The sequence below is a fragment of the Martes martes genome (assembly GCF_963455335.1).
Source record: "Martes martes genome assembly, chromosome: 9".
NCBI classification, from domain to species: domain Eukaryota; kingdom Metazoa; phylum Chordata; class Mammalia; order Carnivora; family Mustelidae; genus Martes; species Martes martes.
In genome coordinates, this window is record NC_137896.1 from 89,978,541 (window position 1) to 90,002,081 (window position 23,541).

A 23,541-nucleotide genomic window follows, 5' to 3' on the forward strand; every position below is an offset into this window, starting at 1 on the left:
CAGCTTAGGGGAAGGATCAATTATATCCAGGGGAGGGAAGGCTGTAGGAAGTAGCACCTGCACCTCAGGGGGACCCAGGAGAGGTAACATCACAATTAATGGTGGTTCAGAAAAGCAACTTGGATTTAGTTACTTCTCACCAACAGCTTTGCATAAAAGACGTGTTCATAAAGTACAAGTCCCTATCATCCTTTAAAAAACCCTACACAACACCATGATGCTACTCTAGCTCCCATCCAAACTCATTATTTAAAGCTAATACCGTATGTTGCATGTCCACTTACTATTTTGCTATAATCTATTTGACACTGCCTCCTCCGCTGGTAGACTTTTTGCTCTTTCAACGATCACCTTCTGAACAATCCCAATCGTCACTCCTGTCTTTATCTTTCTTGCTACTATTGCATCTAGTTCATATCTCTATTGTAGCACTTATTACATCCCTGGGTTTCATTATTCATCTTTGTATGCCAGTACTAATCAAAGTTACAGGCACAAGGTAGATAGTAAATATCTGTCAATTCAACACATGTTTATTGCACACTATGTGTATCAGGGATTATGCAAAGTGCTGGGGACACAGAGAAAACAGCCCCAACCTCAAGTTCACAGTGCCAGCATTCAATCTACAGCAATGTCTGAACCATCCCCACTTTTTCAGACAAGAAGAGTGGTAAAATCTGGCCAGAGATTCAGTTAACCATCGAGCTGAGGAACAAATCTAGGCTGTCAGTATCCTTTTGGCTACAGCATAAGCCCTCTTAGACAACACTTTTGCTCCCAGTAATGTTCTAGGTGCTTTACAGGTATTGGCTCATTTAATCCTCTCAACAGTTCTAAGAGATAGGTACTATTATCCCCATTTTATCTGTGAGGGAACAGGCACTGAGACTAATTTTCCACAGTCACAGAGCTACTTAGGGACAAGAGTTAGGATTTCAACCCCAGGAATTCTGGTTCTTCACTACACCATACTCCCTCCTGATAGGCTGTTTGTTTTTTGGTCGTTTCTTTTTTAAAGGGGGAGGGGGAAAAACCAGCTCTTGAAGATAGCACCCTTTTAAGCAGAGCAGCACTGTAGTAACACTGTTAACAAAGTCATGGAAAATGTATTTGGCAAAGAATACAGCAGACAGTGTCTACAGATCCTTGATTGCCTAGCTAAGCATTCTGAAGTTCTTGAAACCCGTAGCAATCAAGCATTTTTCCTACAACTCAGGGTAGAAATAATTCTACACTGCAACCAAGTACATGCAGATACCCCCACATATAAATACTTCCTACTTTATATATGTATATTGTTTATAGGCTGCAAAATTTCTTAAAAGAATACTTCTCTCAAGGCACCTGGGTGGCTCAGAGGGTTAGGCCTCTGCCTTCAGCTCAGGTCATGGTCTCAGGGTCCTAGGATCGAGCCCCTCACTGGCTCTCCGCTCAGCAGAGAGCCTGCTTCCCCTCTCTCTGCCTGCTGCTCTGCCTACTTGTGATCTCTGTGTCAAATAAATAAAAAAAAATCTTTAAAAAAAAGAATACTTCTCATTCCCTGTGCCATGCACTGATACTATTCTACTTTACTTTGTTGTTAAAAGGCTGATTTATCCCCTTAAATTGATTTCATGATCCACACTAATGGGTAGCAACCCAGTATGAAAAACAGGTTAGGTACAGTGTGAAACAAGGAGATATAAAAACAGTGATGTGCTTTGAAAGATAAAGTTAAGCAGCAGCAAAAATAATCAGAAAAAAGGAGACTGGGTGGGAGAATACAATGATATAATTAGTGGGATATAAGTGAATGGAAATGGAGAAAACATTTCAGAAGCCTTTGTTTAAGAATATTCTGAACTTACTGACTGGATATACAGGGAAAGGGAGAGGGCAGAACCAGAGAAAATGCTGTGGTTTCCAGCCCTGGTGGCTGAGAAGATGAAATGCCTTTAAAAGGAATGGGGAAGTCAGGGTAAGAGGCAAGTATATGTGTATATAAGATTATCAATTCTATTTTGGACAGTGTTGTGGACTTTGGAGGTAATCAGTAGATTAGAGCCAAAGAAAAATGTAGGATTTAACAGGAGAGGGTAGCTCAACTTATGACAGAGGATGAGATGCCCCAGAAATAGAAAAGAAAATGAAGGACGGGAGTGGTACACTTTTATGGCTAAAAGGAAAAAGCCACAAGAGGAAGAGAAGTTCTACAAGGGAGTGAATTAAAAGTGGCAGACGCTACTGAGATGGAAAGGTGAGAATGGAGAAAAACAGCACTGGATTTGGCTGATAAGAGTAAGAGGTACCTTGGGTGAGTATGGGTGAAGCCAAATTCAAAAGGGTTAAGCGCGGGATGATGGTTAGAAAGTGAAATAAATTCAAGTTTGTCCAGACCCCTATCTGATTGTGTCTTGTTCCAAAAACGCTGGTTGTATCAGTAATCACATGGCTCTCTCGCTCTCTTTTTTTTTTTTTTTTTTTTGGCGCTCCGTGTCCCTCCAGATGGTGATTCGAGTGATTAAGTCTCTCAAGCTCTTCTCAGGTAGGTATCCTAGCCACCCCAAGCTAAAACCTGCTTGTTGGGCTATTTTGCGCTATCAGCGCCCGGTACTCGCGCCGGCCTTGTCCTCGCTCCCCGCCGTAGCCCTGGCCTGGATGTGGGAGGCAAAGGCTGTGAGCATTTCCTGGGCGGTGAGGTGAGCGCCGCGCATAATCAGGCGATGCCCGTCTCCTGGGGAAGAAACAAACGAGTCAGGAACTGGGAGGGCGGCGGGGCCGGGACTGAGGGCGCGCGGGCTGTCTGGCACCCCTCCCGCCCGCCTCCCCACCCGAGCCCACCGAACAGCACGTCCACGCAGGGCTCGGAGCCGTCGTGCCTCACGTCCGCAATCACCGAGCAGTTGAGGTTGGTGGAACGGACCTTCTCGCTGCTCACCGCCTGGAGGAAGGTCCTGCGGTGTGAAAACGTTTGAGCTCCCGGCCCAGGGGGCTAGACCCCCGGCGAGAGGAAGGCGCGGCCCCTTCCCGTCCCCGCTTCTTCCGCCTCGTACCTCGTGGACTCCACATTCTTCTCGAAGGGGCAGAACTGAACTCGAACCTGCTTCACCGACCGGAGGCCGAGCCGAGCCAAAGACGCAGCCATGGTGACCTCCGCGCCGGAAGGCCTCGTGCGGCCGGAAGTGTCCTCTGACGCAGCGCCCCGCCCCTTCCTGCCCCCCGCGGCTGCGGGGTGCGGCTCTCCGACCCTCCGACTCCGGAATCAGCGTTCCGTAGTGTTTGCGCGCCCCCGCCGCCGACCCGGGCTACTCAGCCCGAGAGGACGAGGAAGGCCCCAGGGAGGGAGGTGGTTCCACACAGAGTATGGAGGGCCCTGAAGTAAGCGGTCAGTAAATACCTATCAATAGACCTCTTGTACCACGGTGAAGACAATAAATAGTGCAGAAGCCCTTGCGCCTGGCTCCGGTAACACGCCCGTCTCCTGCAGCCTTTACCCCTTCCGTACGCTGTACGCTGCTGTGCTAGATCTAGGTTAACACCATCTTAAGCGCTGGTCCCTTCGGTGGGGACACTACCATGGCAGGGATTATATAGCTACGGGGGGTAGGGGGGACGCTACTCAGGTAACTGAAGATTAAACTTGTTGAACTCTGAGTAACGGCAATTTAAACGTGAAGGTCCTTTAGCCCAGTATTCTTAAGTGACTGAAAATAGTTACGAGACGGGGAGTGGAGGGTAATACAACTCCTGGGACTGATCTAAGTGTAGAAATGCCTATTCCACCTCTGTGGTTCCTGATGAACTAACTTTGTGTTTAGCTTGGCTCCTAGGACTTAAAAGGAAGTGGCATCCTGGTCTCTCTGCTTTGTACTGCTTTTTCCCTCTCCCTTTCCTCTGGGATCCAACACTATGGCCCTCCTCCCAGTGCGAGTCTTGAGAGGTATTCACTCCTGGGGTACTAGGCCTGAGCCTCCCGTGGATGCTGACCTCCAGGTTCCTGGCTGTGGTTTGGCCCTTTACTCTGGATTGCAGGCACTGGAGTGATCACGGATGCTTCACTTTAAGTCCAGGTTCTGTGTAGCTTGTGGTTCTCAGGTAGCCTTTCTTCTAAGCTCCCAAATGTAGGTTTTTTTAATATGCAGTTCTAAATATTTGGGCTTTTCCAGCCAGAGTTGGGGAGCTCTGACTTTGTGGCTCCTGGTCCTAGACTCTTTAGGATTCAGGACTGATCCCCAGGCAGGAAAGAAAAGACAAGTGCCAACGTGGGCGCTGGTGCTGCCTCAGGGCCAGCCAGGCCTGCTGATTTCCCACCAGGTAAGCCTCTGGGCTAGGTCCCCCTCCCCACAGTGTGCTTAGCAGCTGAGCTGTCTGGGCTGGGGGTGCTCCAGGCCGAAGAGGGGGCTCCAAGCTTTCTAGGCTGTTGAGGCTGCTGCTGGGCAGTTCGATGGACTGGACCTCATTGCATGTACCTGGGAAGGCAGGAGTGGAAAACAGGCAGTGGGCAGGAGGAGGGGTTTGACAACTATTGACAACCACAGGAGGTAACTGATGAGGATGGGAGGTAGGGCACATAAAGTAGCAAGGGGCAGGGCAAAGAGCCTAGAGTTGGGGAAGAGTGACTCACAGCAACACGGAGGCCTCCTCTGGACCTCAGACTTAGGCAGGGGCTGCTGGAATAGACACAGCAGGGCACCATCCAGCCTCTGGAAGATGCTGAGCGTGAGCAGAGTCTGGCGAAGTTCCCGGGACAGGCCCCACTGTTCCTCCTCCAACAACTGGCGCACCACTCCAAAGTCTTGTCTAAGCTGCAGCGCCCCCTGCAGGCTGAGTGAAGGCCAGGGTACAATGTGGCCATGGGCCTCTAAGGCCTCTGCAACTGCTCTGCCCCACTTATCCCCTCCCCTTTGCCAGTTCCATTCAGCCCTCTACCATTGCCTCCTTTTCTCCCCACCTGAACCGGATCCCGTGCGCCAGGATGTGGTCAAGCCAGGCACCCAGGATGGCTGTCAGTGCCTGGCCAAGGGCAGGGGCCTGCGCTTGAGGTGGCAATCCCTGCAATCCTTGCAACACAGGCTCCAGGACAGTGCGAACCACCAACCCAGCATACTCACTAGGAATGCTGGGGAGTTCTGGAGTGAGAGAAGAGAAAGGCCAGGATATGAGGCTATGGAGATCCACTGAGCCCCTAACAGAGTGTTTGGGGGAAGACGATAGGATTTGCAGGGGCACAGAAGGCAAGGACAAGGATGGAGACAGAGCAGTAGATCTAGGATTTGGAGGGGTCAGAAGACTATTACCCCTTGGGAACTGTGGAAGGGGATGCTGGGAAGAGGAGTTACCAGGAGAGAGACGATGCCGCCAGTACCGACCCCGTGGCATGTAGATTTCGAAGCCCTGTGTGGCTTGTTTATAACATTCTTGAAAAAAGAGACTTAGTGACTCCTCAGGCAGGAGCTGTGGATATATGGAAAAAAATGAAAGGGGCTTACCTGATAGGGACTTGCCAAGTTATGATGCTCTTCTAAATCTGAGGTGTTTAAACTGGCTTCCATAAAGCCCCAGAACAGAACTGTATGCATAATTCTACGGGCTTGGGCCATTCTGACAAGAGATACCCTAACTTTTATTGGGTCTTCCTAAAGGCCAGGACCCAGAAAAGATTATATAGACAATTGCCATAGGATTACCCTGCTTCCCTCAGCTTGGTTCAGCATCTAGAAGTCCTCCAGGTTAATTTTACTTTATAGGAACATCAAGAGGAAAAAAAACAGGGACACACCCTCACCACTATGAATGTTCCAAAGCAAATGCTAGAGAGAGGGATCTGCATGACCTACAGACAGGCAGAGGCTGAAGAGAGGGAATTGTATGGTCTTCCATCAACTGTGAAAGGCAGGCAGGAATTATATGCAGACCAGGAGCAACGACTTTAACTCTCTGAGATTCAGGAACCTTTGGAATGTCCTTAACACTGAATATTTTTTACACCCCACTTCCATTTTCCCAGAGTAGTGTAACCTATAAAGCAAGAAAAGGCCCATGTGCTGGTTTGGTTTCTGTGCTTTGATAGGTTATCTTTTTGGAATGGGAGAGCAAAAAAGAGGGGTCTCTTAAGCCTATTTTGGAGAGGAACCCCAATAAATGGGTAATGTGGTAGCAGCTCTGTAAAGACAAGGTGACTGGATGCCTGTTAGCCTGAAGAGAAGAAGGGGCCTGGGGGCCGGACAGGGGGAAGTAGAGCCCATGCGGCTCCTGGTACATATCCTGACAGCAGCCTATCCTAAATCCAATTCTTCCTCTCTTCTGAAAACCCAGACTCCCTCTTATTTATGCCAAGGAAATTACCCTTTTGTCAACTGACATTTGTTTGGAATCTCCCTGCATTCAATACTCCGAGGAAACAGAGGGTCACATTATGAAAGAGTCTTTCTGTCTGGGATGTTCCTAGAGGAACAAGGCATGCAGAGTCCTTCCCACAATGGTTAGTTCACATGGTGAGTACATTGTTCCTGTCCCTGTTCTCACAACTAGCAAGAGCTGGACCCTTCTCTTAGGTCTCCTTACCTCCCAACCTGACCGCTACAGCTGGATGAGACTCTATGACGGTCTCCACTGTTCCCCTCCTACTCCTCCCATGGCTTTCCATCTCTCATGAAACAAAGCCCAAATTCTGTGGGCTGGTGTTCAGTGCCCTCCACAATTTTATGCCAACCTGCTTTCTCCTCCACAGTCCCCCACCCAACCTTGGACAAAAGTGTGTGTGTGTGTGTGTGTGTGTGTGTGTATGTGTGCACACAGGCGTGCACACAGGGAGTTTCTGCTTTGATCAGTCATCTCCCCATTACTCCCTCAAGGAACTATGAACTTCCCATCTCCAGTAACCCCTGCCACTCTTCTGAGGCTGCATAGCCACCACCTTGAGCCACAGACCCTGTAGAGAGCTTCTGTAACGACATGCCTGCCATGGCCTGCCTTCCTCAGGGGATTCCCGTGGCCATCACTGGGCAATGCCCTCATGAGAAGCCTGCTTTGGAGTATGTTGAGTTGAAGGAGACAGCAATAAACTAAGGTGGAACAGGCAGGTGCAGATCGTAGATTAGGGCTAAACTACGCAGTGCATAGCACCAAGGCACTGTGAGTAAGCAGAGATGCGGAGAGAAAAGGAGCAGAGGGACAAAGCCTGAATGAACTCTATAGCCTTGCCCCTATTCAGGGCACAGGAGAAACTGGGGCAGGAAGAGAAAACAAAAAAACTGAAACATCTTCCATAGTAAGAGCAGATACTGTGCAAAATGGGGAAAAATAAAAATAAAAATATAATATTTTTCATAAGTTTAGAAGAAAATAAAATCTTAGAAAATAGGCAAGAATGGATGAAGCTTATCACTGTGGAACAGGAATAGAAGTGGGTTGGGGGCAATTAAAGTACTATTTTTTTCATTAGAAGGCTTCTAAAATAATATCCTACTTCATTTTTAAACTATGTACATGTATTACTTTAATAAAAATGTAAATGATAAACTTGGAAAAGGGGAGAAAAATCCTCTCAAATCTAGTAAGTAAGGGGCTGACTTCGGCTCAGGTCATGATCTTGGGTCCTTGGATCCAGCCCTCCACCCCCACCTCTGTGTGCTCAGCAGGAAGTCTATTTGTCCCTCTCCCTTTGCCCCTCCTCCTGAGCGCGCTCGTGTGCGCTCTCTCTCTCTCTCTCAAATAAATAAAAGCTTTTTTTTTTTTTTAAAAAAAAGCTAGTAGGTAGGGGTGCCTGGGTGGCTCAATGGGTTGAGTCTCTGCCTTCGGCTCAGGTCATGATCTCAGGGTCCTGGGACTGAGCCCCACTCGGGCTCTCTGCTCAGTGGGGAGCCTGCCCCCCCCACCCGCCGCCCCGCCTGCTGCTCTGCCTACTTGTGATCTCTCTGTCAAAAAAAAAAAAAAAAAGCTAGTAGGTAAAAGGAAAGATTCAGTCATTTATCTTGCTTTTTCTTTACAAAATATACTTCAAAGTAACCAAGTAACTAATGAGGGCAAATTTCTTTATAGGAGTAAGTACTAATAAATAAAGATATGATAGAATTGGAATATCACCACTTTGTACCCCCTAATGAAATAATGGATCTAGGCAGTGATCATCAGTGGCTGTTAACATCACAAAATGAGAGCCTGACATATAGATGAAACAAAATTGACCACAAGCTGATAATTGTTAAAGCCTCAGTGGTAGGAATATGGGGGTCCATTATACTCTTCTCTCTAGTTTTGTATATGTTTGAAGTTTTCCATAACAAGCTAAGGAAAGAGAGAACAAAAATGAACAGAGCAAGAAAAAATAAAATCAGCAGAGACTCCAAGCAGATTCCAAGTCACTGGAATGTTCCACGACTATCACCACCACCCCACCCCCCAAACTGGGCACAGAACTGACTCTTCAACTGCCACTGTCAGGGCCCCTGCTCTTCCCACCTGGATCTGTGAAGTTAGCTTCTGGATCTCCAGGCCCAGTTGCTGCTCCACTTCCAGGTCCAAACTTTCCTCTGCCGCCAGTCTAGACAGAGCTGCTGCCTCGTGCAATAGAGGCTTTGGCAGAAACAGAAAGTGAGATTTGAGCCCAGCCCAGGCTGCTCCCCTTCCCACTGGCTAGCTACTCACAGGTAAGTTCTTCTGGATCAGGACCAGGAAGGAACCTGGGGCCCATGCTGCCAGATGCTGCTGAGTTTTGCCCAGAAACCAGACCAAGGTGGTCTGCAGGGTACAGAGCCCCAGAGCAAGTGGTGTGGGACCTGGGGAGAGGAGGATGGAGTATCTGAGGGGTTGCAGAACCCCTCTGGGAGGAAGCAGGCTTCAGAACAGAGTAAAGGAATAACGGGGACATCTTCAACTGTTCTGTTCCTCCACACCCAGCACCTTGTCTCACCTGGAGGCTGACAGAGGAGCAGCTCTGACCTGGGTTCTCGAAGGGCATCCAAGAGAGGAGGGAAGAGTTGTTGCAAAAGTTCAGTGGTATGAGAGGATGACGCAAGGCTGCTCTGATCTTCACCAGCAGATCCCAAGGCCTGGCAGAAGCCTGAAGATGAGGGATAAGGTTTGATGAGGAAGGAGCAATCTGGGGCTGTTTCACTCCCAATGCCCCTTCCTTCTCACCTTGGTCCCAGCTCCAGGTAAGAGACTGATGAAATAGGTTGCGACACAAAGAAGCCAACTCCTTCTCACACTCCTGAGGCAGGGACGCTAGTGAGAGAAACGGCTCTGGAGCCTGAAAAGAAGGCCTCTCTTTTCCAGAACCACCACCCACTCAATGACGGGGGAAGAGGGGAGGCTGCCACCAAGACTCAAGACTTGAGTAGAGAGGAAGACTGGCCTTGAAACCCAGATGCTAGAGCCTATTGGGTCGGGAGAGGGTTAGAGAGGTGGGAGTAAGGGATGGGGGAGGTAGTGTTCATTCTAAAGGGCCTGCTTCTGCAGTCAGCTTGGCAGGGGAGTGACGTGGCTAGGGAGAAGAAAGAGACCCCGGTCTGCGCAAAGGCCCATCCAGGCCCCATCACTCACCCTGACCCAGTGCCTGACTCAGCTGTTGTGCCGCTGCCCTGCGGTCCCTCCAGGGTCCTAGACTCAGGTCCAGACTCTGAGCACAAGCTGCCCACAGCAGGGTCCAGTACCGGCTCCACAGGGCTCCAGCCCCTTCAAGCCCCAGTCCACTGGTGGCTGAATCCGCCACGCCCCCCAGCAGCCCCAGCAGCCCCGGCAGCAGCTCCCGCTCTTCTTGGCACCGACTGCGGAGCTCATCCCGCAAGCCCGCTCCCTTGAGCGCCTCACCCAGCTGACCCGCCACCTGGCAACCCCGCTCCCCCGTCAGGAGGCGGAGCACACGGGCCGGCGGGAAAGGGCGCGCTGCCCCGGGGACATGGCTCAAGGCTTTTTCCTGCAGCTGGTGGTAGGCGGGAAGCGCCAGCAGCACGTCGGCAAGTTGGGAAGACAAGCCCGGGCTAGCCGCCTCCCGACCCAGAGCCCGAAGCTGCATCTCGATGGCAGCATCCAGGCGCTGGGCGGCCAGTCCGATAGGGCGTGCCAGGAGTAACGGTACGAGAGTCTCCCGTAGGCCGATTCGCAGCACAGCTCCTCGGGAGGGGTGCGGTAGCAGGTCGCGGCACAGCTGAGGCCACCCCGGCCCCGGCGCGCTGGCACTCATGATCCTCAGGAGGCGCACGGCCGCCTGTAGGTGGCGGGCACAATCCCGGGCTTGGAGAAGCTGCTCCCGCTCGCGATGCAACCGCAGCAACACGGCCCGGAGACGCTGCAGCGCGGGAGGGATCGGGCGGCCTGCAGCCGCCTCCCGCCGCCAGTCCGCCGCGCCCTCGTCTTGGTGCTCTCCGGCGTCAGCCGGCACCGCCCACCACGGCCGCCCTCCCCGAGCTCCACCGGGCCGCGGGTCTAGGCAGGGGATGCTCCCGGCAACCGGCAGCCACGACCAGCCACGAAAGTCCCCGCCAGGAGTCCCCGCCTGCCTTCTCTCCCACTGCTCCTCCACAGCGCCTCCGGGTTGCGCCCTCAACGGCGGCACGGTAGGAAGCGGAGGCAGAAGACCACCAGAGCGAGATGCCTGGGCCATGGGGCGCCGTGTCCGGGACGAACCTAACGATTCCCACTTCCCCGCACTGCCCAACGCCCGCTGCCGCTGGGACTCCGCCCGGTCCCAAGAGCCGTCATCTCTAGCCCGGGAGCCGCCGGGACCGTCGTGGACTCTCTCGCGCTCCGTAAGCGGAGGCTTCCGCCCCTAACAAAGATGGCGGTCTACCCTGTGCTACTCCGCCCCCCCCCAACACCGCCCAACCCTCCCGGCGGTATCAAATACCAGGCGGTCTTTCACTTTCGGGTTACTGTTGATGGGAGATGGCGCCTATTCCGAGGGCAGTGGGGCGGATAAAGCTAGGTAAGCAGGTGTGACAAGACGACAAAGAGGTCCAGGAGGGGAGGGACAGCCCCACTTGGGTTTACCTGTTTTCAGTAGGGTCTTGTGCTTCACGGGGTGGGCGAAAGGCTCCGGCCCATCCTTCTCAAGTCCCTTGACGCGCCACCTCCTTCGTTTACTATAGACTGTCCTCTGCAGCCTGGCTGCCCGCTGGAGGTCGCTGATGTCCCCAAGCTCTGCCAGGAATTCGGTCCCGAGGACTACGGCGCGGAGGTAAAAGGACTTTTAGCTCCCCCTCGCCCCGTTTCTCTTGGTCACGCCTCTCTCCAGCCACACTGGGCTCGGAGGGCTCGGTAGAGGCGTAGCCTGGGGCTCGTGTTTGGAGGAGCGCGTGGCAAATGGAGGGTGGTGAAAGTGGGCAGGATTGGGCGGACGAGGGTCTGAGTTGAGAATTGGGGAGTGAATGGGAGTTCCTTAGGGGAAGATAATATGAATAGAGGGAAGAGTGTGAGCAAAGACACCAAGGCAAGGAAAAGTTTAGAAAACTTCACTGAAGTGAGACTTGAGTGGTTTGGTTGGAACTGCAAGAAATGAAGTGGTGGGGGGAGGCAGCAAGTGGCTTGAAATGCTTGGATGTCTTCAAGTAGGTGATAGGGTTATTGAGGAAGGGACAGGATCAGATTTGGGAGCACTTAAGAAGCTGTATTTCCAGCTGCTTCCTGGGTATCTCCAAAACCTCAAATTCAGCAATTCCGTTAGTTAATTCATCTACTTTGCAAGTTGATTGCTTTTCCTCTAACCTTAGTTTTGGCTAGTAACACAAACGGACATCCAGTTACTTAATGCAGAAATCTGAGAATCATTGTATATAATCCTCCCTTTCCTTTACCTCACACATTAGCCAGTCACTAAAATCCACTTTGGAGATGTCTCTCTCTCTCTCTTTTCAAAAGATTTTATTTATTTACTCATGAGAGACAGAGAGAGAGAGAGAGGCAGAGGGAGAAGCAGGCTCCCCGCTGAGCAGGGAGCCCCATGTGGGACTCCATTCCAGGACCCCAGGATCATGACCTGAGCCTAAGGCAGATGCTTAACTGATTGAGCCACATAGGCGCCCCTGGAAATGTCTCTTGACTGTAGCCCATCATTTCCATTCCTGCTTCTGCTGCCGCTGCCTTAGCTTAAGAATTCATTCTTTCTGTCATAGGGGCCTGCCAACTAAACATCCCACCCCTAGAATCATGTCCTCTCCATCCCCACCACAGTGCTGTTTCACTTGAGTGTTTGATTTGAGTGCTTCACTCCCTAGATCAGGTCCACTCCCATCCCTAACAAGACAAAGTCCAAACTCACTGGGTCACACAGGGTTCTTCAGAGCCAGCTCCTGGCTGCATCTCTAATAGAATAGTCTCCTCACCAATCACTCTGCCTTTGCTCATTCACCACACTTACTTAGCGCCACCAATGTACCAGTTTTAGGCACTGGGAAGACAGCAGTAAACCAAACACAAAAATCCTTTTAGTCAGTGAATTAGAAGCATCTAGTGGAGGCAGCCAGTCAACAAATAAACAATAGAGTATGCCAGATATGAAAAATACAAGGAAAAATAAGAAGGGTAGGGAGTGCTGAATGAAGTTGAGTTTCTCTTTTTAAAGGGAGTAGTCAGAAAGGGCCTCCTGGGAACGGTTTAGCAGGCAGGGACCTGAAGGGGTGAGCCATTCACTGGGGAAAGAGCATTCCAGGGAGAGGAAGTAACAAGGACATAAGCCCTGAGATGGGAACACACTTGGTGTGTTGTAGGACCTTCACAGACCACTGACCACTGTAGCTAGAGGCGGGACCAGAGGAGAGGAGATGATTCATGCAGGACTGGGGAGCCAGATCGTGGTCGGCCACATGGTGAATTTAGACAGTAGCACAGACTGTGCCTTGGGGAGAGGTAGAAGGTCAAGATCATCCTTTTTTTTTTGTTGTTTGTTTGTTTGTTTGTTTTTAGAGATGGCTAGACTGGGCCAGTTAGGATATTGAATTAAACCCAGCAGGAAACTGAATTTGAGAATGAGACTTGATGAAAGCCCACAGCAGTGTCAGTGAAGATGCTATTGAGTCAGAACTATCTCCTGAAGGATAGCCTACCTCTGAGACTGTTTAGAAAGTTGACCATACCTCCCTGATCTGAAGTCCTTCCTATGCATTCGTTTAGCACTCTGTTCTTTCCTGTGGCTTCTAAGTTTCTCAGTCAGTGGGCCACCACCTAGTCAGGGGTGCGCTCTGTTTACACCTGAATGGCCCCAGAAGGACAAGATGACTCCTGTCCTCCTCCAGAGCTGACACGAAACGAGGAATCTTGTAAGAACCACAGAATGTAACGGGCGAAGCCTTGAAGAGTCTTATCTCATGTTGTGAATGATGAAGCCAAGGTTCAGAGTGGTTAAATGACTTGTCCAGAGTCAATCAATCGCCAGGCAGTATGGCAAAGCCAGAACTAAGATGCAGGCAGCAAAGTGTTCTTTCCGGTCGCCAATTGAAAGCGCAATAAAAAGCAGTGAATAATAAGGTTCTAAATTGTATAACACAGACCATGTGAGTACAGCTTGGTTGAGTGAGAGCAGAGATCACTGGAGATGAAGAAGTTTGAGGGAAGATGGAATTTGAACTGAACCTTGAAAGTGAGACAGGTGTGGTGAGAAACTCAGAGCCAGGAGGGATTTAGGGACAGTTGGAGGGACGATCCCAACACTAGAAGAAATCTGAGAACAGAGGGACGACAGCAGCCAAGCAGGAGAAAATTACAGAGGCAGATTAGGAGGGTCATCCCGGGCTTTCTGGAAGGCTCCAAATCCCAGTGTGAGGAGCTAGACTCAATCCTGCCTATGGCCCTGGCAGCGGGGGATTACTGGAAGTTCCTGAGTAGGGAAGTAACTTCTGAGAGCTTGGTTTTGGGGGAAACAGACGACGTGCAGGGGAGAGGCCAGCCAGGGATGCTGCGCTCATTTCAGCGTGAGGTAGCTCCAGAGCGGGTTCTATGGGGTTACCCGTGTTCAAGGATGTGGCAGGGCGTGCAGCTGGAAGAGCAGGTAAGAGGGCTCTTTCTGGGCCTCAGTGTAGCTGACATAGTGACAGGTCAAGGGGAGATCTTATATGATAGAGAAGGCTGGGCTGAGGGCCACACAGAACCCTTGGGAAGCAGGAGGGTGGTGAAGGAGGTGATAAACCAGGAAAACCAGAGCAGCGAGCGTGTCTTCAGGCCCTGAGCAGGGGAGGTCAGCCAGTAAGGTTCTCCAGGCTGGGTGGCTGGGTTGTGGTCTCCATGGTGGAGCAGTCGACCCAGCCAAGTCCCCCGTTCTCTCCTAGAGCTCCCCCCACACCAACCTCCCCTCTCCTCCCCCTCCCAGGACATAGCAGATTTTCTTCAAAGGCTTGTGGCGAGTGATCCCCAGGGCCTGCACCGGATCCATGTGGACGGGAGCAGCGGGCGGCTACAGCTCTGGCACCATGGTGGGGCATGCAGGGGCTGAGCCCAGGGATCGAGGCTGGTACCTGGGGAGGGCTGGCCCTCAAATGTTCCTCTCTCTCATGTACCTTTTTCTTTCCCTTCTCCCTGTCCCTCCGGACAGATTACCTCCTGGACCATTTCTGCGATGAGGGGAAAACGCCTAGACAGAGTGACATGCCCAAGGGGGTCAAGGGACTGGGCACCTACTGTGGTCTCCGAAAGTCCTTCCTATATCCTCCTCAAGGGTCTGAGCCCTGCCCTCCTAGCCCCTCTGCCCCTTCCCCTGGTGGCTCAGACAGCCTTCTTCAGGTGGCCATGCCCCAGAAGCTCCTGCTGACAGAAGAGGTGAGAGTGTCAGCAAGGGGCCTCCCCTCGCCCAGTGCTCTTCTAATTGCCATATGCCCTCATCCGTCTGGCCCCTAATCTGGACCTTTCAAGGTCCTTCCATCCTGCTGGCCTCCCTTTGTTTTTCTCGTTCTCCCTCTCTCTCTTTTCCGGTCACCTGCCTTTTCTTTTCCAGGAAGCCAACCACCTGGCTGAGGAGCTGGTGGCTGAAGAGGAGCGCATGAAACAGAGAGCAGAGAAGAAACGACTCAAGAAGAAGGTAGCTGGAGGGCAGGAGGAGTGGGAACCCAGAGGGATTGGGGAGAGGGAAAGGGGGACACATTGTGAGGACAGGAAAGAACTTGGGGTAGCCCATAATGGATCCTCTTGTGAGAGGGGGCCGAGGGGGCTCAGAGCCTGGAGGGGAGGGTCTCATGGAAGCCCTATGATGTGATGGTTCTGGAGTCACACTGTGCCACCTGGCTGGATTCTGCCTCTTTCTTACTGGGGGACCTCTGCCTGGTGAGTCTCCTGTCTGCTTTTTCACCTGTAACACAAGGATAACAACAAAACCTACCTCATGGAGTTGCAGGGATCAAATGAGATAGTGTGTGCAAAGCTCTTAACCTGGTCATGACCTATAGTCTCTACTGTACATGTAAAGAATTGGCTTCAAGATACGGATTGTGTGTGTGTGTGTGTGTGTGTATTTACATGTAGTGTTCAAAACATATCATCAGCGTCAGCATCATTATCATTGCAGCGTCAAAAGGATCGCAAGCGACAGGAGCGCTTGGAGCAGGAGGGTGGGGAGCCCAAGGTGAGTGTCTCCAAGCAGGTATGAAGAACACTAGGTGCCAGGAGGGTGGGAGCTCAGAGGGCAGGCAGCTCAAGTGATCCCCATCTGCCTTCCCTCCAGGTCATGGCCACCCCAAATGGGGATGGGAGCCCCCCATCCAGTCCAGGGAACCCTCCTCAGGGACAGTGCGGTGAGGAAGAGGTGAGAGTCTCCTTCCTTTCTTGGTCTCGGGGCCCCCCCACCCCGCCCCTCTCTCTCACTACTCCAGGACATATTTCATCCCCACTCCCTCCTAACTTTCCTTTCTGCTCACAGGACTCACTGGATCTATCTAGCACTTTTGTGTCTCTGGCTTTGCGCAAAGTTGGGGATTGGCCTCCCAGTGCCCGCAGAGAGAAGGGACTGAGCCAGGAGCCTCGAGGCAAAAGCCGGAGCCCCCAAGAGAAGGTTGGCCAGGAGGAAGCGAGCTCTCCAATAGAAGAGAGCCCCAGGCAGAGTCCTAAGGCAGAGGTGAGGTGACCAGTAGAAGTGCTCTGGCTCTAGGATTAAGAGATATGGGTCAGGCTCCATCATGGACAGGGAAGGTAGGGCTGATCCCATCTTGCAGAACTGTCATGAGAATGACAGAAGTTGGGAAATTGGCAATAGTCATTGAACAAAGGAGAAGGATTTGGCGGGGTGCTGAGGCCTGAATCCTGCTTGACTTTGCTCCCCATCCCTAGGCATCTCCGGGACTGCTGGAAGTTGCCTTACAGCAGAGCCAGGAGCTGGCAAGTGAGATTCTCTCTTTCTCTCTCCCTCCTCACCTCACCCTCCCCGGGATAGCCCCATCTGAACCCTTCCACCTTCTCTCCTCCCCAGCACTGGGTACCAGCTTTGCCCAAAATGGCTTCTACCACAAGGCTGTGGTTCTCTTTACCCAGGCTTTGAAGCTCAACCCCCGGGATTATCGGTGAGTGGGGGCTTGGCTGCTGTGCTGGGAGGTCAGGGTGAGGCAGAGTGTTGTGGACTTTTGGTCACTTTGTCTTTACCAGGTTATTTGGAAACCGCTCTTTCTGCCATGAGCGGCTGGGTCAGCCCATGTGGGCCCTGGCCGATGCCCAGGTGGCCCTCACCCTGCGACCGGGCTGGCCCCGGGGCCTTTTCCGCCTGGGCAAGGCCCTGATGGGACTGCAGGTAAGGGATCTGAGTTTGGAAGTGTGGGTGGAATTTGGGTGGCATGGGGTAGGGATTGGGTCTGTACTGACATTTTCTAGTAAAGCTCCTGGTACCACAGTGTCACAGTGTTAGTGGTACTAGGAGCTGAGGCAAGTTTGAGGAAGGGGACAGTTTTAATTTCCTTCCCCTGCTTGATACCTAAACTTTCCTCTTTCTAATCGCTCTGGGACGAAAGCGTTTTGAAGAGGCAGCTGCTGTGTTCCAAGAGACTCTGAGAGGCGGCTCCCAGCCCGATGCTGCCCGGGAGCTCCACTCTTGCCTTCTGCACCTAGCTCTGGTAAGGGAACCAGGCCCACTGGCGGGCCCAGAGCGGGCAGCCGGAGAGCTGGCTGGGATTTCCACAGCGGGTGCTTCTCCTTTCATCAGGATAGTGATGGCAGGGATGGGTGGGAGGAGGGGCATGGGCTATGCTACTGGAAAGGAGGAACAGGTGCCCCTCTCTCTCCCTTCTCAGCAGAATCAGCGAGGAGGAATCCGGGAGCCACTTCTTTCAACTGGGTTCCCACAGCCATTTTCCCAAGCTGGGCCTGGCACCTCAAGCCTCCTGTCTGTCATTCATCCTCCAAGCACTGCTCCAAGAGCCGCTGGCCTTCTGTCTCCACCGCTGCATTATCCCCCGAATCATCTGAGCCACTGTAACTCGCCCCTTCCCCAGACTCAGAGTAGGAGACCCTACCCTCTCCATCTCCAGGGCACCTCAAAGGGCTCTGGTATCCTGGGACTTCGGCCCCAACATCTACCTCAGGCCAGATGATGGAGGACCTGTCCCTCATAGGACAAGGCCATGTGTGCCTCCCCTAGTTCCCTGCATATCTTGAGATCTTGTAGTCTAAAGCCATAATTAAAGATACCGCTGGTGGCCATTCCTCTTGCCAAAGAGACCTGATGACAGAAAGGAACCCCATGTCCACTGAAACAGCCTTTCTTTGATTCTGAAGCAGATGGCTTCCTCTGGGAGCAGTAGAGAAAAATAAAATCCACCAAGGCTAAGGAGAGAACTGTACAGAAGTTCAGGTTTTCAGACTATATCAGACCCAGAAGGGAGCATCTGGGGCCTGCTCTGATTTTTGGCTCTGGGCACCTCATGCACCAGCCAGAGATCTGTGCTCAGGAGCAGGTTCAGGGGATGCCTGAGGCCTGAGTCCTACTCTGCATCGTGGCAGATGCTCACATCTTCCTGAGCCCGGCCTCACCTTGTTCCTTCTAGCCCCAGCCCCTCATGCCTTGTTTCCTGTCACTAGGTGTACATTCTGACCTCCTCCTCTGACCAGGGGCCTCACCTTCTCCAACTGCCAGAAGGTTCACTGGGGTTTACATTTGGGAAATCCCTTACCAGGTCCTGCCTGGAGCTGGCAGGGTACACACATCTCCACAGCCCGCTCACCCGTGCTGGCTTTCCTGCTCATGGGACCCCAGCAGGCACCCCAGCTGCTGCTCCTGTGGCCGTGCTTTCTCCACTCTGGCACTAGGCGTTGTAATGAGCATTTCCCCATGTCAGTTTACTCAGTATTTCGACCAAGGGTCACTGCCCCCAAAGAAGGCTGTCATTCCCTGCTTCCTGTGTAAGAATCATGATCTTATGGTTTCTCCTTGAAGATCCTGACAGCTGCCCCTGGCTGCTTCCTCCCTAGCCCTTCCTGGGACTCTCAGCTCACTGAAATGTAGATCTGCAGGGGACTCAGGCCTCCCAGAATGCCTTCCCCGGAGGAAACATTCATCGGGAGAAATGATTCTTGCCCCCCTGTGGTCTTGCTCAACACCATTCACAGCTGTATAGGGGATGTTGAAAAACCTTCTTTATATAGGGCTTTCCCAGATTATTTTTGTTTACAGAGCAGGTTTTTCAATACTGTATAGCAGAATGAAGTCTGCCAGCATGAGCTGGGTCACCTTGGGCAGGTCTTAATGTCTGTGCCTTAGGTTCCTCATCTGAAAAATGGGGGAAATCCCTACCTCACAGGGCAGTTATGAGGACTGAAAGTCAAAGTGCGAGAAAATACCTACCAAGTGCCTGATACACAATGGGTGCTAAATAAATTGGTTTTTATCTGCAATGGTCCTACATACTCATGATTCTCCCACAGTGGAAAGAGGGGATTATGAGTGAATTATTGCTTATTTCACAAAATACAGAGCTCTGGGGCTGTGGTTCTCTTAAGTGCAGGCCCTGGACCAGCAACAACCTGGGAACTTGCTGCAAATGCATTCTCAGGCCCCACCCTAGAGCTTCTCAATCAGAAAGGACAACAGTGGGGAGCAGCAAGTTGCGTTTCATTAAGCCCTCTGGGTGATCCTAATGCCCACCCACTTGTTCTAGGACCTGGCAGAGGATACACCATCCGGTGACCATTTTGGTGGGAGAGGCTTGAGTTTTGTTCATCCAAGGATTGATTATGGGAGGTATGGATTATGGAGAGGAATTTAGGAGGCCTCAAGTGGAGGGAGATTACGGCTCAGAGCCAATTAACTTGACTAAATCACACCTTCCTAACAATTATTTGCTCTGGAAGCTCTTTGCTCATGCCTAGTTGGGGAGATGTGGTTGTGTTTGTTTGAGGGGTGATTATATTATGATGACTCCATAACAGGCCTGTTCGTGTGGCCATCTTGTTCTAGGCAGCAGGGAGCTACTTCCCTGCTTTGGGGACTCCACTAGGGTTCCTCAAAGAATGGGCACCCATCACCACTGTGTGGTATCTTTGCTTTGAAGCTGAGCTGGCTCTTTGCTTTTCAAGCCTCTCAAAGAAACGTTCCCCACCCCAGTATCCCTTGACCTGTCCTGGACTTGAATCTTCTCCAAGAGCCACAGAACTTCTGACACCTTGTCCCCATTTTGCCCCACACTCACACTGCTAACTGATAGGGTTCCAACCCAGCAGCCGGAGTTCTGAGTCCCTAGGGTGTAGAAGCACAGTGACCAATCATCCCAGTTTTCCTGGGATGGGGATTTCCTGGAGTGTGGGACTTTCCATACTGAAGCTGGGAAAGTCTTGGACAAACAAGAATGAGTCAGTCACTCTAAAGGTTCAAGAGAGGCAGCCCTTAGGAAGCAGATGAAGGGAATAAGGAGGGGCCCTGGACCAGAACCAGGGAGTGTGTGTGTGTGTGTGTGTGTGTGTGTGTATGTTGTCTATGTGTATTGAAAGGGCAACATGGGTGTAAAGAATACTTTTCACACATAACGGCTGACAAATTCTAAGATATACACCAGTAGTCATTATTTCTGTCCATGATGCCATTTTTCCTTCCAGTTGACCAGGTTTGTGAGGTGGTCACTGATGGATGCAGTCTTTGGTCACTGGGATAATCACACAGACTCCTCTTTCCTTACAGCCTCCCCCATCCCCCAAGTCTAGCCCTGAATCCCCTCAGCTCTTACCTTCCACAGTGGCCAGAGATCCACTCCTTCCTCAGGACCCTGCCAGTCCCTGGTCTCCCCTACACTTGCAGCCAGATGAGCTGGCTCCAACACTGGTCAACCTCTCCTCTCTACAATCTCCACCGACCAGGCTCGAGCTACGGTACAAGGCCTAAATTCCTACCTTTGGCTCTTTCTCCTCTGCTTTCTTCGTAAACCATTTTCTTCTTTCAGTTAGGCCCAGTCGCAGTTACAGGGACAGAGCCTGCAGTGGCCAAAAGCATGAGCCCGAGTCACCCACGCAAGCAGGTTAGTGCCAGCCCCACCACTTAAAAGCTTCATGACCAGGTGGTGGGGTGGTCTTGGGCTTCTGTGATTCAGTCTCTTTACACTTAAAATGAAATTAAAGTCTCATTATCTCCTGGGATAACTGTGAAGATTAATCCATGCAAATCCCTTGAATTGTGCTCAGTCAGGGGTGGCTATTGTCTAACAACACGAGGTTCCCTTCTGCCTTCCAGTCTTGTTCACTCTCCCTGAAAGAGCCTCTCCTGGGACCTCCACCTGCAACTCAGGCCCTAGCTGACTCCCCTGGGATCTTGGAAAGGTCACTCTCAGAGCATTCTTGAGAATGAGACTGTGGGATCTGGGCAGAAGCATGGAAAAGTCTGAGTGGGAAGGAAGGGCAAACACGGAGAGGGGGGAACTAGGAAAGAGCCTAAGCATGGTCTTGTGAAGATCAGCAGAAATGGCCCTGCTTAGTGGTAGGCCTCTTCCCTCCCCGTCACACTGCCAGAGAGTGATTAATTACCAGCAGAATAAATTAGTCTCAGAAATGTCCACCGGTGGGGGTAGGCTGTTGGCTTCACCCACAAGGCCCCAAGCCACTACTCCAAGCTCCACCTCAGTGGGCCTCCCAATCTTTCTGCCAAGGCCACCATCCTGGCGGGGACATTTCCTGCCCAAATGCAGGGTAGAAGTCACAGAAGTAGGGTTGTGGCCCTTCTCCCTGGGGGCTTCACTTAGCCTGTGTCCCAGTATCGGGATCTTTCAGCGGAGGTAGGAGAAGGGTCAAGACCCCATTAACAAGAAACCTCAGGGTGGGGAAAGGGTAGAATCAGGTGGATCATTGTCACTGTGGGGCCACCTAGAAGTTAGGAGTAAGGTCTCCCAGGGGGGGTGAGGGGCTGAGGGGCTGAGGGGGGTGGGAATCAAAGGCCTGGTGGAGTCCTGCCACCAAAGGCAGTCAGTAGGGGTGAGTCGCCCACAGCTACCAGAATCCCATCTCCTACCCCGGGCTCAAAGTTTCCAGAGCACTGTGGGGGCTGACAAGCACTGGCTCTGAAGCCTGGCAGGATGCATAGGTCCAAATCCTGACCTAGTGGCTCTTGCTTCATGAAATGGGCATCATTATATCACCGACTTTATAGAGTTGCTAGAGGGTTAAAGGAGACAGTTTAAAGCACTCAGCCAAACACGGAATCTGCACAACAATCACCGATTTTGCTCTCTCCACCACGGGGCACTGGGATTGAGGCCTCCTGCGACTGAGTCTCAATTTTATTCTCAACAACGGGGAAAACTGAGCGTCTGGACTGTGAGCCGGAGAAGGCCGGATCCACACCCTCCCTCCACCCGGGAACCCGGACAGGGTGCGGGGCACGGAGGTGAGGAGACGGGGCCCCAGAGCCCGGGCCAGCAGCGGCTTTGCCTTCAGTCGACCACCTGAATGTCTTCTTCTGTCAGATGGTGCCCGGGGTCCGGCGGGCCCGGGCCAGGGCCGGGGCCTGGGGCGCCATCCGGCCGCTGCAGGCCGCACGGGACTTCGGGGGACAGCGCGCTCAGCGAGGCTACGTCGGCGCGCATCTCCTCCACGTCGCGTCTGAACTTGGCGCGCCGGTTCTGGAACCACGTGACAACCTGTGAGTTGGCCAGACCGAGCCTCGCTGCCAGCCCGTCGCGCTCTGAAGGCGCCAGGTACTTCTGGAAGACGAAGCGCCGCTCCAGCTCCAGCACCTGCTGCGCGGTGAACGCCGTGCGTGACTTTCGCCGCCTGCGGCCGGTGGGGCCGGGGCCCAGCGCACCCGGGGCGGCGCGGCCTGCGAGGATAGGGCGGGGGTCAGTCTCCGGCCTGCAGAAATCGGGCTTCTGCCGGGAGGGGAAGCTGAGGCGGGGCGGGGGGTGGGGTGTAGGGCGGGGAGCTTAAGCCAGGGGCGGGGAGGCAGAGGTGGGAGAAGGCGGCCAGGCGCCAGAACCGGGGCCGCTTACCCAACCGGGGTTCAGGCGGAGAGTGAAAAGTGAAAAGGGCCACGTGGGTATGGGAGGCAGCAGGCTTGAGGGCATCTTGCGGAGGTGAGGGAGTGGAAGGAGGACGGGCCAGAGACGACCTGGCGCAGAGGCAGGCCATCTGGGGCGGGACCTTCGAGGCCTTGGGGCCAGCACCGAGGTGGGGACCACCGTGGACAAAGTAGGGGCAGCTGGCCCCGGACGATGAGTGTTAACAGGAACCGGACCAAGGCCTTCTAGAGACGCAAGGGTCACGATGGGCACTCTCGGTTTACACTTCTTTAATGACACGGCGCCTCCTCCTCCAGCCCAAAAGGGAGGTATGGGGGATCAAAGGGGTAAGAAGAGAGGAAGTTCGTGGTCCCCCGACCCTTGCCTCGGCAAGGACCTTCTGCTCCTGTGCGTTCTCCTGAAGAGAGCGCGGGCAGCGGAGCAAGGTCCCCCAGAGAGGCCCGAACCTCGCCTCCCAGCACTTTCTGCACCGCTCTTGCCCTAGCTCACTCGTTTACAGCCTCCGGCTCAGGCCTTTTGTCTCCTTCTCACCCGTCTCTCTCTGTCGCGATTGGCCCGCCTACGGTGAACAGACCCACGGGGCACTCAGTTCTCGACAGACCGACCCTTCCCCTCGGCGCTGGCAGCCTCCAGGAGCGGCCGCGGAGCCTGGGAACTACGGAGGGGAGGGGAGGATCGGGAGATGCAAATCCCGGCACGTTGGGTGAGGGCAGGGGGGCGGATTAGGGTGGCGGCCAGGGTGAACGAAGGTTCGAGACCCGGACCTGGAGAAGACAGATGGGGAGAAGGTCGAGTCATAGTGGCGTGACCTCGCCGGCGCTGTACCTTCAGAGGACACCGGAGCGTGCCCGTCGAGTCCGAGGAAAGTTTTACTGGTCAGCTCCTCCAGTGCGCACAGAGGCGACGTGGGACCAGGGCTCGACTCTGGAAGCTGAGACGTAGAAGGTCCTCGGGTAACCCTGCGCGGGCCTAGGATGTCTGCGATGCTGAATAGTGTCCGGGGTGTCCGAGGCTGGGGTCCCGAGTTCATGGCGGGTCGGGTTGTGGCGGTCCCGCCGCCGGCTGCGATCCGCTCCGCAGCTGCCTGGGCCCCAGCGCGCGGCTCCCGATCTGGGCCCCCCGCCTGGGACCCGCCCCCCGCGCTGGGCCCGAGCCCCGTGTG

At 53.1% G+C, this 23,541-nt stretch overlaps 4 protein-coding genes across 6 annotated transcripts; 1 reads left to right on the plus strand and 3 right to left on the minus strand.

The window, feature by feature from the left end:
• Window positions 1-508: 508 nt before the first annotated feature.
• MRPL53 (mitochondrial ribosomal protein L53) lies at window positions 509-4,451 on the minus strand. The gene is made up of 3 exons (XM_080812923.1): window positions 3,036-4,451; window positions 2,824-2,936; window positions 509-2,716 (listed from the first exon to the last, which is right to left on the minus strand). Exons 1-3 carry the CDS (start codon window positions 3,125-3,127, stop codon window positions 2,583-2,585), a joined length of 339 nt encoding a protein of 112 aa, XP_080669049.1. The 5' UTR covers window positions 3,128-4,451; the 3' UTR covers window positions 509-2,582.
• Window positions 4,195-10,690, minus strand: CCDC142 (coiled-coil domain containing 142; the record flags this gene model as incomplete). The annotated part of the gene is made up of 9 exons (XM_080812919.1): window positions 9,526-10,690; window positions 9,121-9,207; window positions 8,894-9,043; window positions 8,629-8,759; window positions 8,443-8,556; window positions 5,322-5,436; window positions 4,934-5,111; window positions 4,607-4,806; window positions 4,195-4,451 (listed from the first exon to the last, which is right to left on the minus strand). Exons 1-9 carry the CDS (start codon window positions 10,583-10,585, stop codon window positions 4,195-4,197), a joined length of 2,292 nt encoding a protein of 763 aa, XP_080669045.1. The 5' UTR covers window positions 10,586-10,690.
• A 30-nt stretch (window positions 10,691-10,720) lies between these two features.
• Window positions 10,721-18,777, plus strand: TTC31 (tetratricopeptide repeat domain 31). Of its 3 annotated transcripts, none has more exons than XM_080812920.1 (13): window positions 10,721-10,906; window positions 11,070-11,158; window positions 14,282-14,384; window positions 14,504-14,727; window positions 14,903-14,986; window positions 15,470-15,526; window positions 15,626-15,706; window positions 15,821-16,015; window positions 16,228-16,279; window positions 16,367-16,457; window positions 16,540-16,681; window positions 16,899-17,000; window positions 17,178-18,777. In XM_080812920.1, exons 1-13 carry the CDS (start codon window positions 10,867-10,869, stop codon window positions 17,475-17,477), a joined length of 1,560 nt encoding a protein of 519 aa, XP_080669046.1. In that variant the 5' UTR covers window positions 10,721-10,866; the 3' UTR covers window positions 17,478-18,777. The 3 variants fall into 3 exon arrangements, with proteins under 3 accessions (XP_080669046.1, XP_080669047.1, XP_080669048.1); XM_080812921.1 differs by having other exon boundaries at window positions 17,181-18,775; XM_080812922.1 differs by having other exon boundaries at window positions 10,829-10,906; window positions 11,084-11,158.
• Window positions 18,778-21,625: 2,848 nt separating this feature from the next.
• On the minus strand, window positions 21,626-22,838 carry LBX2 (ladybird homeobox 2). Its single transcript, XM_080814386.1, has 2 exons — window positions 22,350-22,838; window positions 21,626-22,180 (listed from the first exon to the last, which is right to left on the minus strand). Exons 1-2 carry the CDS (start codon window positions 22,486-22,488, stop codon window positions 21,795-21,797), a joined length of 525 nt encoding a protein of 174 aa, XP_080670512.1. The 5' UTR covers window positions 22,489-22,838; the 3' UTR covers window positions 21,626-21,794.
• Between the last annotated feature and the right edge of the window lie 703 nt (window positions 22,839-23,541).

What these genes read in the sequence shown, in the direction of transcription:
- LBX2 (XM_080814386.1), bottom strand. Translation starts at nt 22,488, where the DNA reads ATGGCCTGCCTCTGCGCCAGGTCGTCTCTGGCCCGTCCTCCTTCCACT. An exon ending in TCCGCCTGAACCCCGGTTGG is followed by an intron (nt 22,181 to 22,349) that starts GTAAGCGGCCCC and finishes CTATCCTCGCAG; the next exon opens with GCCGCGCCGCCCCGGGTGCG.
- TTC31 (XM_080812920.1), top strand. Translation starts at nt 10,867, where the DNA reads ATGGCGCCTATTCCGAGGGCAGTGGGGCGGATAAAGCTAG. An exon ending in AGTGGGGCGGATAAAGCTAG is followed by an intron (nt 10,907 to 11,069) that starts GTAAGCAGGTGT and finishes CGTTTACTATAG; the next exon opens with ACTGTCCTCTGCAGCCTGGC. An exon ending in AGGAGGGTGGGGAGCCCAAG is followed by an intron (nt 15,527 to 15,625) that starts GTGAGTGTCTCC and finishes CCTTCCCTCCAG; the next exon opens with GTCATGGCCACCCCAAATGG.
- MRPL53 (XM_080812923.1), bottom strand. Translation starts at nt 3,127, where the DNA reads ATGGCTGCGTCTTTGGCTCGGCTCGGCCTCCGGTCGGTGAAGCAGGTT. An exon ending in AAGAATGTGGAGTCCACGAG is followed by an intron (nt 2,937 to 3,035) that starts GTACGAGGCGGA and finishes TTCACACCGCAG; the next exon opens with GACCTTCCTCCAGGCGGTGA. An exon ending in CTGCGTGGACGTGCTGTTCG is followed by an intron (nt 2,717 to 2,823) that starts GTGGGCTCGGGT and finishes TTTCTTCCCCAG; the next exon opens with GAGACGGGCATCGCCTGATT.